Source organism: Lytechinus variegatus, chromosome 4, assembly GCF_018143015.1.
Source record: "Lytechinus variegatus isolate NC3 chromosome 4, Lvar_3.0, whole genome shotgun sequence".
Lineage (NCBI taxonomy): Eukaryota > Metazoa > Echinodermata > Echinoidea > Temnopleuroida > Toxopneustidae > Lytechinus > Lytechinus variegatus.
In genome coordinates this window covers 30,296,680-30,309,741 of record NC_054743.1, presented here as the reverse complement: position 1 = coordinate 30,309,741, position 13,062 = coordinate 30,296,680, and the positions used below count along the sequence as shown (strand labels likewise).

Genomic DNA, 13,062 nt, shown 5'->3' with positions numbered 1-13,062 from the left:
AGATTGTCAACTCGCGAATTAATGGACTCGGATTCTGAATCCGATGAAATTGATTTCCCAGTCATTAAGTGCTCATACTGTCGTGTAGTAACTGATTTGCCAGAGAGTGGAGTTTCAGGTTTAAAAGCAGACTTTCGTGCAAATCGGATTAAGGAAATATTAGACACTTTTGAGAAACGAAAAAGAAAATTTGCGGAGAGCGAGTATTGCTGTGAGATATGCTCGGCAAGCGAGGAATCGGCCCGTGTTCCAGCGTCGGACTACTGCCAAAACTGTGGTCAGTTATTCTGTGAGCAGTGCAGTAGAGTACACAGAAGGCTAACAGATACGAGAGATCATTTCGTGGTGAAAGTCGACGATCTCATGGTGGGGAAGGAGAAACTTCGGAAAACTGAGCACGAAAATGCAACTTTCAAGATGTGCCGTCAACACGCGGGAGAGCTGCTGAAGTATTTCTGCCGAGTTTGTAAGATCCCCGTTTGTTTGCTCTGTTCTACATTTGGGAATTGTGTATCCCACAAGAACGAGGTTAGTCCGTTAGGCGAGGCTGTCACGGAGATGTCAGGTATTGTTGAGATACTTACTGATCAGCTAAAGCACAGGCAGCGATTGATCAAAGAAATGCTTACTAAAACAAATGCAGTTATCATGACCACAGAGAACAGAAAGAAGGCATTCATTCAACAAATGATTGTGAAACATCAAGCAATTATTAGTCAAATAAAGCAGAAAATGCAGAAAGAAGTGAACCACAGGGATAGGCTTTTTAATGGCAAAATTAGTAAAGTCCGAGGCATAGGTGAAGAGATACAGAAGATGAACAAAAAGTCAGATGATGCGCTGCATCTTGTTGATAAAATCGGAAGGGAACCGAATGCCCATGGAACTGACCTTGTCACGGTTTTGGGATGTCTTCAAGGGGCCTTGCAGATTATCACATCAGCACAGATTAATGCAATGAATCAAGACTTATCCAAAGTTGAAGATGATGTGCGACAGATGCATCCACCGCATATGGCTTTGCGCGCGCCTACACGAGGCGCTATAGAAAACATGGAACAATCTGCTCCAGGGAGACAGACGCCAGCGCCATTAACTAGATCAGCTAATGATCAGGGCCACCAAGCTCGCGAGGAAGCAGCGCGAGGATTTTCCCTACAACCTTACTCTGTTGGGAATACGCAGAGTTTGAACATCCAGCATCAATTTGGTGTTTCACGTCCTGCTCAAGAACTGCAAAGCGAGCCTGAGGTATCCACCATCTACCAAGGACCAGTGGGTATTGGCACAAGACCGATGGGGCAGCCATTACAGGTGCGAAGGGCTCGCTCAATTTCAACGACTTTGAGCGGATCTGAAGCAAGATCACAATCAGTTGATAGCCCAACCCCCGAAACTACCAGACGGTTTAATGCATCTAGCTTCACCTCTCCACAAACCATTGCAGATGACTTGCATCATCGACAATCAACAGCCCCTGTTGAACATTCAACTGCTCCTTTTCAGATTTCCCTCGAACCTGTCTCTTTTCCCATTTGTTCTCCTGCTCCTAATGCTCAGGGATCACCTACTGTAAATGGTGCATCCCAATCATCTCTTAACGAACAGCAACTATTATATTCTGGTGCAGTTGCTCCATTTGGGCATCTTCCTCATCTTGAAAGATCAGAAATAAGGGACATACCGGACATGCCCGATCTTGGTCCAGATCTCTCATTCTAATCCTGACATAACCTTAAGATACAGAGGCGACATATTTGCTGCATATTTATACGGATTTTTTTAACTTCTAAACCCATTTTGGTTTCTTTACTTTAACACCAAACTCGTCCATATTCTTGAAATCGAGAGGTATGTTTCATGAAAGTTGTCAGCTCTGACAATTTCCGTGATATCCTTGACTTTGGTTAGTCTGGTAAATGTCAGGGAATGACAAATTGACAGTTCTGACAAGCTTGATGAAATGGTGACCAGGATATTGTTGGGTACAAAGACATTGTATCTCAGTCTCTTGGGGAAAACAAACCAGCTTGCTGGCTTTTTGACTCAGTAGATAATCTTTCAAGTGTTTTCCTGATCCAAAGCCGGCTTTGGATCTCAAAAACATGAAAAAACTACATCATGTCTATGGAAATATTGTCCCATTGGATACATTACTTTGGTAATAACCATGCTTGTTCACTATCGCATGACAGTTTCTGTCACCAGGTTTTGATGTCGTCCTTCATTTTTCTTTAAATCATTAAGAACAGTGTAGATTACCATAGAATTCCTACTTGATTATGGTTAGATTGATATCGCTTTGTAACCTCATTGATTTGCAGAAGGGATGTCCTTAAACTTCTCTTGAGTATTGCAGGATTCAGTAATTCAAAATTTACATTCAATATAACCTATATTTATGCTATAGATTACCTTTGGAAATTACAAAAATAGCTAGCAATCCAGATGCTTGTAGTGTATTGTAATTTCTACAGACATAATGTTAGTATAATAGTCTATATAAACTACATGTATAATTCTTAATCCGTTTACCTTTATCTTCTAATTAACTGTGTATAAATAGTTCAAATATTCCTTTAGTGTAATGGCACTAGAGTTATTGTAAATTCCAACATATTTGACATGTAGTACATTTACCCCTATTTTTCTTCATTCAAAGATTATATGGGAATATTTGGTATAATATCACAGGCGATTAAATTCATTATTAATCAATGTTAATACAATTTCTGAAATATACTGATTATACATATTCAAAAGGGGAGGCCTATAGGGCATTTTTTTATCATTCACATATTCCTATGGTGCCACAGAACGGGTTTGAAAGTGGGAGGCTAAGCCAAAAGTGGGGGGGAGGGCTGGCAATGAAAAGAAAAAATCAGATGGTCATTTTTACGTTTTGTACACGATATTGGAGAAAAAAAGGAGAGGGGGGAACCGAAACCCACCCAGCCCCCCCCCCCCCCCATTTGCACGGCCCGTGAGTAATAATTTTTTTCCCAAAACCATGTACAATAACGTAAAAATAACCATATTATTGTGATTCTTTGCATGGTCAGCCCCCCCACTTTTGGTTAAGCCCCCCCCCCCCCCCCCCCCACTTTAAAACGCGTTCCGCGGCCCCTGTAATATAGTTCTATTCAGGTTTTAAAAATGGCCTACACTTAATTTATTTTCAAAGTATCAATGGTAATTAACCCAACTGTTTTCTTCTTTTTATATTTTACATTGTTTCTTTGCATCTTTGCTCGTTGCTTCTTTATTTTTACCCCTGTAACTTTCTGATGTAAAATATTGCTACACGAAGTAGATTTATTTTTTGAGAACTTTTATTTTGCAAAGCCATGTAAGTTTTTCCAAAGGTTATCCTTTCAATTGGTAATCTACTGTAAAATTAACATTCTTTATGTTTAATTGTATACATTTCAAGATTTTTACATAAATATTCATTTTTGTAATACTTGTGGAAATATTTTAACGAGAATGGAATAAATAAATAAATAAATAAATCAAGTTACTATATGTTTATGTTTCCTCATTCACAGCCTTCATTAATGTATCTGTGCAAGAATCTAGCAGGTCCTTGATCTGTATTAGCATGATTAGTTTTCATTTGGATGAATAATTGCTTTATAAAGGAGGAAGTACGGGATAAAAATATTATGAATGATTCAACCATCCATCCATACAACTGACATAAAAGAAAAATAAGGTATGTATTTGGGAAATAACCGCAAACGTTACCCACAGCTCCCGGTATGTCACACTTCTCTTTTATATGTTTTTGTCTGTTTGATTCTGTAAATGGAATGCATTTTGCAGTAGGTTGTTTGATGTTCATCTAAATATAATTTGGGATAATTCAATATTTTTTTCTCTGCGGGCGATGGAAATTGCAATATGAATGTATGATGATTAGAATAAATACTTTATAAATCGGGATTGATCTTGGTGTATGTGGTACATTCTGTAAACAATGGTATAATTAAACCTATGGTATGGCACATTTGTCATGCACATTTTGAAAATAAGTTGCTTTAAAGATATGATCATTCCAGCTTTCCAATGTTTAAACAAATTGTATATTGTGCGATTTCACTGTTGGTTGGTTCATAATGTCAGTAATCCTAATATGTTATTGATTTTTAGTATGAGCCTGGTTTTAGTAGGCGAGGCAAGGAAAAATAATATCAAAATTTATAGACTGGATTTAAAATTGAAATGTCAGTTTTGTTTGTTTGTTTTTATTACTGCATTCAACATGTTCAAGATAATACAATAAATAATATCAAATTTGTTTAGATACACAATATACGAAATAATCCATGATATAAATAATATAGACACAATACAAAATAAATCAAAAATACAGATAAAATGATAATAATAATAATAACGTTTGATTCACCCAGGGTAGCCACTTCAGTTAGGAAACTGCTCTACCAGCGGGCCCTGCATAACATAACATGTGAGCATAAACTTCCCTTTTTAACCAAAAAAAATATATATGCGTACATATATATTTACATATTTTATATACATGTTTACATAAATGTGTGAAGTTATACATGTACTACAGCTTTGGCAACTTTTTTATTTATATGAATATATACATATATATATATATATGATAAATAGAACTATCTATTACTAGCAGCCATTATTAAATTGTCCTCTGAGGTGAAATAAATTGCTGGTAATAATATACAGAGTGAGTCAGAAAAAATGTCCCACTTTTGTAAAGTTGAATTGTTTAAAACATGAATATTTAATCATTAGTTTCATGATATGTCTTGATAGAGGTATCCTCCAAGTACATTCAGGTACCATTTTCATTTGATCCCGTGCACGCATGACTGAACAGCGGACAATCTTTAGAAAACTGTCAGATCTCACTTGCGCCAAGTTACTGGGTAATGAATAAAACAGTGCTTTAGACAAAGATAGTCAGACAGACAGACTGGCATGCTCACACACACACACACACACACGCACACGCACTGGCAGGCCCACTCAAACATGCACACACAAGCACACGCACACACAAACACACAATTACTGCAAACGTCGTTGATAAAAAAAAAACAACTGCTGGGACACCGAACACCTGGGTAACGTCGGCGAAACCCTTGCTTGCAAAACAACTGCAACACTCTGAGTCCTTGCATACTCGGTGACCATAAATGTCCTATGTTGTGGTGTGAATTGAGGACGAACCATGATTCGTGTACTTTTGCTACTGTAAAAAGAGGCTCAAGTGACTGCTGCCAAATCAGGCAAGCCCTTTTATAGGCAAGTGCAACAAAAGCACAGACATCCATTGTAAATTTTCATTGTTAATCAACAAAAGACATAAGCAGCATTTTGGATTTATGTGCACTTGATGATGATGATGAAGATCAAGATCAAGATGATGACAATGAGGATGATGATGATGATATGATGGTGGTAGTGAATGTGTTTTAAGGGGAAAGATTGTCGGGAATTGCCACTTAAACATTCAGCGATCTTGCTAAAAATCAATGCTTAATCAGAAAAGAGAAAATTATGAACCAGTTATTACCATGTGTGTTGTGTGTATTGATGTGTGGGTGTGTGTTTGTGTGTTTCAGTCTGTCGGACTGTCTTTGTTCAAAAGAGTGTTTTATTCCCCACCCTGTAACTTGGCGCAAGTGACATCTGACAGTCTTCTAAAGATTGTCCGCTGTTCAGTCATGCATGCACGGGATCAAATGAAAATGGTACCTGAATGTACTCGGAGGATACCTCTATCAAGACATTTGACTAGGATCCATGCTACCATTTACAACAATATGATAGATTATTCTGTTTTCGGAACAGTGTGAGACCTGCGTACAGGAAGCACTATCCAGATATTACTCCTTTTCTCTGACCAAAGTCGTACAGATTCTCCCCTGCATGGGGTATTAGGAAGACAATGCCATTCTGCTTGATCGACACTGATTAAAACGAAATTTGCTTCATCAAATACAGTAGATCGGCATACAATGCCGATTGTACGACGAGCAATATCTGCCTAGATTTACAGATCAAGTCTGTATAAATTGCAATCCTGTATAGCACATAGGGTTTGCTTCACACGCATGGTATATGCATACAGTTCGAGTAAAAAAAATGGCACCTCACAAATCCCCAACTTTCAGGAAAAAAAAACCATGTCAGGATGAGTAAACATGACTGGAAAGAGGATACTATCTCAAATAATTTTATACCACATCCACGTGGTATGTGTTAACGCTTGAACAGGAGGTATTCTTTGCAGTCATTCAAATTTTGATTTGCGCCAAATTAGGCACAACTGCAATGAATGAATCCAGTTGTCTTTGATGTCATAATCCTAAAGGGTTGCTTTAAATCCATTTTATTGAAACTTTATTTACCACAATCTTAAAAAACATACAAATCAAGAAGTATAAATATTTCAATAAAATACATTATAACAAAAGTGAGTATATTTAAGAATAGTGGAAGGATCACTGAGAAGTTACAAGGAACTTATAAGTTAGTGATCCTGAAATTAACACAAAACAACCATTTCAAAAACATCTTTTCAGTAATTTGCATTACAAATGTTAAATAACAAATATTAATATCATTTCTCAAGTCAGTTTCATTGAAAAAGGATTAGCAAATCTGTTTATTAACGCATGTAGGATAATCATTATTGGCATCTGGATATATTCTTTGCAGTTATGCCTGACTCTGGCGATAGTCAAAATTTACGTCACTGCAAAGAATACCCCCTGGTCATCCAAGAGTTAACACATACCACGCGGTATCAAATAATTTGGGAGAACATACCATTTCACATAGGCGGATCCAGCTTTTGGCGAAGGGGGGGGGGGCGTACTGCCGAGTGGCTCACATATTTGTGCACTGATAAAATTAATACTTCACTTTTAAAGGAAATAATCCATTTCATTGCTGATCCACTAACACACATATTTAACCAGTCTTTACAATCCGGTATTTTCCCAGACTTGTTAAAAATAGCCAATGTAACCCCAATTTTCAAAAAAGATGACCAACATGAAATCACTAATTACCGTCCTATTTCCATTCTCCCTAGTATATCAAAAATTTTAGAAAAAATTGTTTATAATAGATTATATACTTTTCTAAACTTCCATAAAATATTAAATCCAAACCAATATGGTTTTCGAAAAATTCATTCCACGGATCTAGCTCTGGTTCAGATATATGATAAAATTACAGAAGCCATGGCCAAAAAAGAACACATTATTGGTATTTTCTTAGACCTTAGTAAAGCGTTCGACACTCTTAATCATGATATATTGTTTTCGAAATTGTATTCCTTTGGTGTTCGGGGCTCAGCGCTCGTATGGTTTAAAAGTTAATTAAGCAATCGAAAACAGTATGTGACTTTTAATGGTATTAATTCACAGCCTCTTCCAATCAAATGTGGTGTCCCCCCAGGGATCTATCCTGGGTCCACTTCTGTTTTTATTATACGTCAATGACATAATCAATACATCATCACTGTTATCTTTAGTCCTATTTGCAGATGACACTAACATATTTTATTCTCATAAGAGCCTTAAGTCTCTAGAAAATATCTTGAATGCCGAATTAATAAAAATTTCGAAATGGTTCAAATGCAATAAATTTTCTCTCAATATTCAGAAAACCCATTTTATACATTTCAAGCATAACAATATCCATGTGAATAATAATCCAATTAATATTAACATTGACAACAATACAATCGAAGAAAAGAAGAGTTCGAAATTCCTGGGTGTCATTATTGACGAGAATTTAACTTGGAAAAATCACATAAATCATGTTACACTATGTATTTCTCGAGGCGTGGGAATTATTAATAAGTTAAAGTTTATGTTACCGCGAGTAACTCTGTTTTTACTATACAATACACTAATACTTCCTTACATAACATACTGTAATATTGTTTGGGCCAATTGTGGAACTACCAAACTCAACCCTATTCTCACCTTACAAAAGCGGGCTCTTCGTATCTGTACAGGATCGTCTTATTTTTCTCATTCTGATCCACTATTCTGTAAGCTCAAAACATTGAAGGTTTCTGATTTGAATGTCATGCAAGTTGCAGTTTTTATGTTCAAATACAAAAACCACCAACTTCCCTCCTCATTTCAAAATTTATTTAATCTAAACAGTACAATTCACACATACCCTACCCGTATTTCTGGAAATTTTCACCTAACAAATCCAAAGTTATTAATAACTCATAAATCAATTAGACACCATGGCCCCGACTTATGGAACAATTTACCCGAAACTACAAAAATGTGTTCCTCACTTTATTCCTTTAAAGCCACTATGAAGCGCAACCTAATATCATTGTATTCAAATCCGCCACATTGACTATACTTGTACTTTTTTTAATGATGAATTTTGACCCCTCCTCTTCTAATGTACTTGCACTACACTTGCACTTGCACTACACTTGCACTTGCACTACACCCTCATGACCTCTTGTTAAAAAATGTGTAAGTTTTACATGTCGCTTTTTTTACCTTGAGGCCGTCGTCAACATCAAGCAGGTCGCTCATGACGACGGTCTCCTGCGTTCTGAAATTTAGTTAACTAATATTTTTCATATACTTTTTTTATATTCAGAAAGAGATTGTAAATGATACGTGTGTCTAAAATGTATATATATGTAAAATCTATGTAATTGATTATGTTGTATTATGTTGAACATGTGGAACGCAGAAATAAATTTCAAGCAAACAAACAAACAAACAAAATAATATATCCGGGGGGGGGCAAGACTCGAACTTATTTTTGAAAAAAAGTAATAAAAAAGATAGAGTAAACGGACCGAACTGCTCAATGGGGCGATTACTTTTTTTTTATAAGTGTAATAAAAGTATTTGGTGCACATCTCACATTTGCACATTTTTCATAGTTTTCATGAAATGTCAAGGGGAAAAATGTGTTTTCACAACAGCTGATCGGGAATTTGACCCCTCCCCTTCCCCCTTGCTGCGAACGACCATTCCCTGAAGTCCACTTAAACCTATCTCATTGTAACAGAAAATATACATCAATTTTAACATATAATCTTTCTAAACCATATATAGAGAGGGATTGAAAAACTTGGATGGGGGGGGGGCAAAATCATGAATCAACTTTCCAAAGGCGCTCGATGACACAAAAACAAACAAACTCTCTCACACACACACATATGCATATACTGTATATATATATATATATATATATATATATATATATATATATATATATAAATTTAAGCTAAGCCTACCATTGTTCTCTTCTCTTCATCCATTTCTTTCACACAATATTTATATAAAAGTGTTTCAAAAGCTATTGTACATGTATAACTTCACACATTTTGTATACTTTCTCCCATACGTGTACTATATCAAAGCAATACCTTTGATCCAGCTGAGGCATGGCGGCTTATCATTGTTCAAAACCAACCTTCATCCGACAAAGAAAATCATAATTGGTATAATTGTCAGAAATATGTCTATCTGACTCTCAATCAGATCGGGGTCGCCCTAGCCACTAACCCGTTTCTGTGGTCTAGTGGTTATGGTACCGGCGCGTCGGGAATCGAACCCGGGCCCCCAGCTTTGAACGCCGCCGCGTTCAAAGCTGGGGGCCCGGGTTCGATTCCCGGCAGAGAAATTAATGAACACAGGAGACAACGTAGATTCGACTTGAACAGTATGACAATGAGCATGGTCACAATAACATACTTGTGTCTGTTTGAATTTTATTTATCCCATGTGCCCTGCAATAATTTTCAAAATGTTATTTCGTGGACCTACTCCACTGTCATATACGCAAGTAACTCACCATTATCACAAGGGGGGGGGGGGTAATCAAGGAAAATGGTGTTTTATAATCAAATAAAATGTTGGAAAGCTTCCAAAGGACAATTGAGGTGACACACTCGCTTTTATTTCAAATTTTTCTAGGGTTAGTTTCCTTTTCCTTTTTTCTTCCCTGGTTTGAAATTCTAAACTGAACATCCTTATTATCAGTTGAGGGTCTCATCCTGTTTTAATCAGTTCCGAGGGAAAGAAAATACTGGTAAAATACTCCACACAATCCAGGTAATACCCTTTTATAATGGCATGTGATTTTGTATTCTTATTCTGTGTTAATCATATTCCATGAAGTTAAATATTAAAGGGAAAGTTCATCCTGACAAAAAAAATCTGTTGTTAGAACAGCAGAAAAAATAATACAAAATATTGCCGAAGGTTTGACAAAAGTCCGTCAAAAAATAATATGTTATTAGGATTTTAATTAAATTTCGATTTGTGACGTCATATGCGAGCAGCTTTCCTACATATCTTATGGTTAAAAAAAATGAAATGTCATTTTCTCAGAAAATTTAAAATGAATTTTACTGTATCTTCAGGATATCAATAGACACATTATTTTACACCCGTTCCTAAAACGAAAGCAAAATAAGTCATCACGAACCAGTTGAAAAAAAATCATGCATTTTATATCCTTGTCATTTGATTGGTTGTTTGATGTTGACCATTCAGCCCATTTTTAGGTGTCATAAACCAAATAAAGATTTTATTTTCATTCGTGCAAGTGACAGAATACTTCATTCGGTGAAAGATGAAATGAATGACCCATTCATTTCGGCTATGCCTCGTTGAATGGATAATTCTATATTTCACCTCATGAGGTATTCTGTCCACTGCACTCAGAAACATTAATTATTTGTATAACATATGGGACAGCTGCTCGTGTATGACATCAAAAGTCTACAACTTGAAATTCTATTTTTTTAATCTTTAATGGATTTTCCTCAAACCTTCACTTACATTTTTTAAATCATTTTCTGCCATTTTTACAACAATTTTTTCTTCAGGGTGAACTTCCCCTTTAATAATTTCAAAACAATATCGCTTGAGTTATCAAATAGGCCTACGCTACTGAAATGAAAGAAAATATTTTTGCAGTAATAATTACCAGCATTGATGATGTCGACATTGTAGCCCTTTATAGTTCCTGATGATTCGTCCCTGTAAATGGATACAAATTTTTGTGGAATAAAATACAAATCAGTTACTGATCACTGGGTGATCGTGCATTTGCACTTGCTGCCCCCAAACTATGGAATAGCCTGCCAATTGATATAAGAAGCTCTCCATCCTTGGCTCTCTTCAAATCAAAATTAAAAACATATCTCTTTAGTTAAGAAAATATGCTGTGTAGACATAAGTAAAAAGAGCTCTGAACAAGCACAGCTGAATATATCCATATAAAAGCTGCGCTATATAAATTAATGCTTATTCTTATTATTATTACTATAATATTCGAAAGGGCTATATGTTTGAGTAGGTAAAATCTTACTTAAATAAGTGTTATTATGTTTCTTTTCATCGGACTGCTTCTCATTTTTCATTCGTTTTGTGCAGATGATCATACAACATTCTTTGCCATATTTTATACATACTTATATACATATCTTAATTATATGCAAAGTCATCTGTGCTATTTATATTACATGCAACCAAAATGAAAGAAAAACTTACAAATATTCTCGATTGATACCATAATGACCGATGGCAAATGTCCATACTCTATCGTTGGACCAAGGAAAACCACCCGGGAAACCTTCAAGGAATATAAAAAAGCAAGAAAGCTAAGAATTGAGATTATTATCGAACAATTTCAAGGAGTTTTATAAGGATATCCTACAATTGGCCTACATGTAAAAATATCATTTACGTTGACATTTTCTACCCGGGATTTTCTACTCTAGTGATTAATGGAGATCCTACTTTGGATGCGAACATCAGTGATAATAGTGATTAGGGCTTAGCAATTTGACTCGACGGTTCATCGCTGGAATAAAAATCGGTCAAAATGACTAGTTATTCGGGTCAGCTGGGTGAAACTGTTATTCTAGTCATATTTCACTATTTTCTTGTCGCATTACACTATAAAAGAGCTATTCCTGACTAGAACATACGCTAGAAATGTGACTAGACATATCAGTTGCACCCAACTGACTATTGATTTAGTCAATTTGACTGATTTTTTTTTAAGTGCTAATAAGAATGAACCTTTACCTACAATTATCCCTCCAATGTTATATCTATTACACACACACACAGAGTCATACATCCACCCTGCCAGCCCATCCTCTCAAGCACACGCGCGTGCACACATGCACGCACACCCACACATACACACACACATGTTTGGTTTGAAACACATTTTTTAAATGATAATCATCTTTGGTACAAACAATGATGAAAAAATTGAGAAACAAATATTAGAAAGTTCATGACGTACTCTGTCCGTTGAACTCCTGTTCATATTCCACCTCCAGATGTCCTGGTTTGGCGAGGCTTACCAGGGCTAAAACCAACGCCCCGACGGCGACCACCACCACCACAACGACGACGATATCCTTTGCCCGCTGGCAACCCTGATCGGGATACGACCTCCTCCTATTGAAGTCATCGTCGCTTTCAAGCCGGTGACGGGGTAGATCCGAGAGAGCTGTGGTAGACATCTTTTGATATCAACGGACTGACTTCAACGTGCAGAGTGATGTGACGATCGACACATAACCATGAAGATGAACTTAACAATGGAAACTATATTTTACCCTAGGATGCCCTTCCGACCTGGATATGGATGGTGCCAGGGAGTGCTATTAATTACAGAGGATGTTTAACCCGACCTTTGTACAACTTTCTTTTCGTCCATTTTATTGTTCAGTTTGTTTCGATTGCTAGACGTTGTTTTCTTTCTTTTTTTGTTTGTTTTGGTTTAAGCAGCTAGCGTTTTTTCATACCTTTTATTCGATTAGTCTACATGCGCTTACTCATCTTAAACTTTATTATTTGTATGGAACTCTTTATATTAAAACTAATGATTCGTGTTAGGTTTTGAGAAAAGTTTAGATAACAACCACTCCTCCCCTTAAACATGTTACCCAACTTGAAATTGCCCCCCACCATTAACATTATTTTTCTCCAGCAGCCCCCGTGTTCTTGGTTTCCGTGAAATCTGAGCGCTATCTGA

At 36.4% G+C, this 13,062-nt stretch overlaps 1 protein-coding gene across 1 annotated transcript in view; it reads right to left on the bottom strand.

Moving 5' to 3' along the window:
• LOC121412938 (arginine-binding periplasmic protein-like) overlaps nt 1–12,695 on the bottom strand; it is a 44,458-nt gene extending 31,763 nt beyond the window's left edge. The window contains exons 1-3 of the mRNA XM_041605701.1: nt 12,325–12,695; nt 11,559–11,640; nt 10,993–11,045 (exon numbers count right to left, since the gene is read on the bottom strand). Coding sequence (XP_041461635.1) covers nt 10,993–11,045; nt 11,559–11,640; nt 12,325–12,547 — 358 coding nt within the window. The 5' untranslated portion in view covers nt 12,548–12,695. The remainder of the gene's footprint in view (nt 1–10,992; nt 11,046–11,558; nt 11,641–12,324) is intronic.
• Between the last annotated feature and the right edge of the window lie 367 nt (nt 12,696–13,062).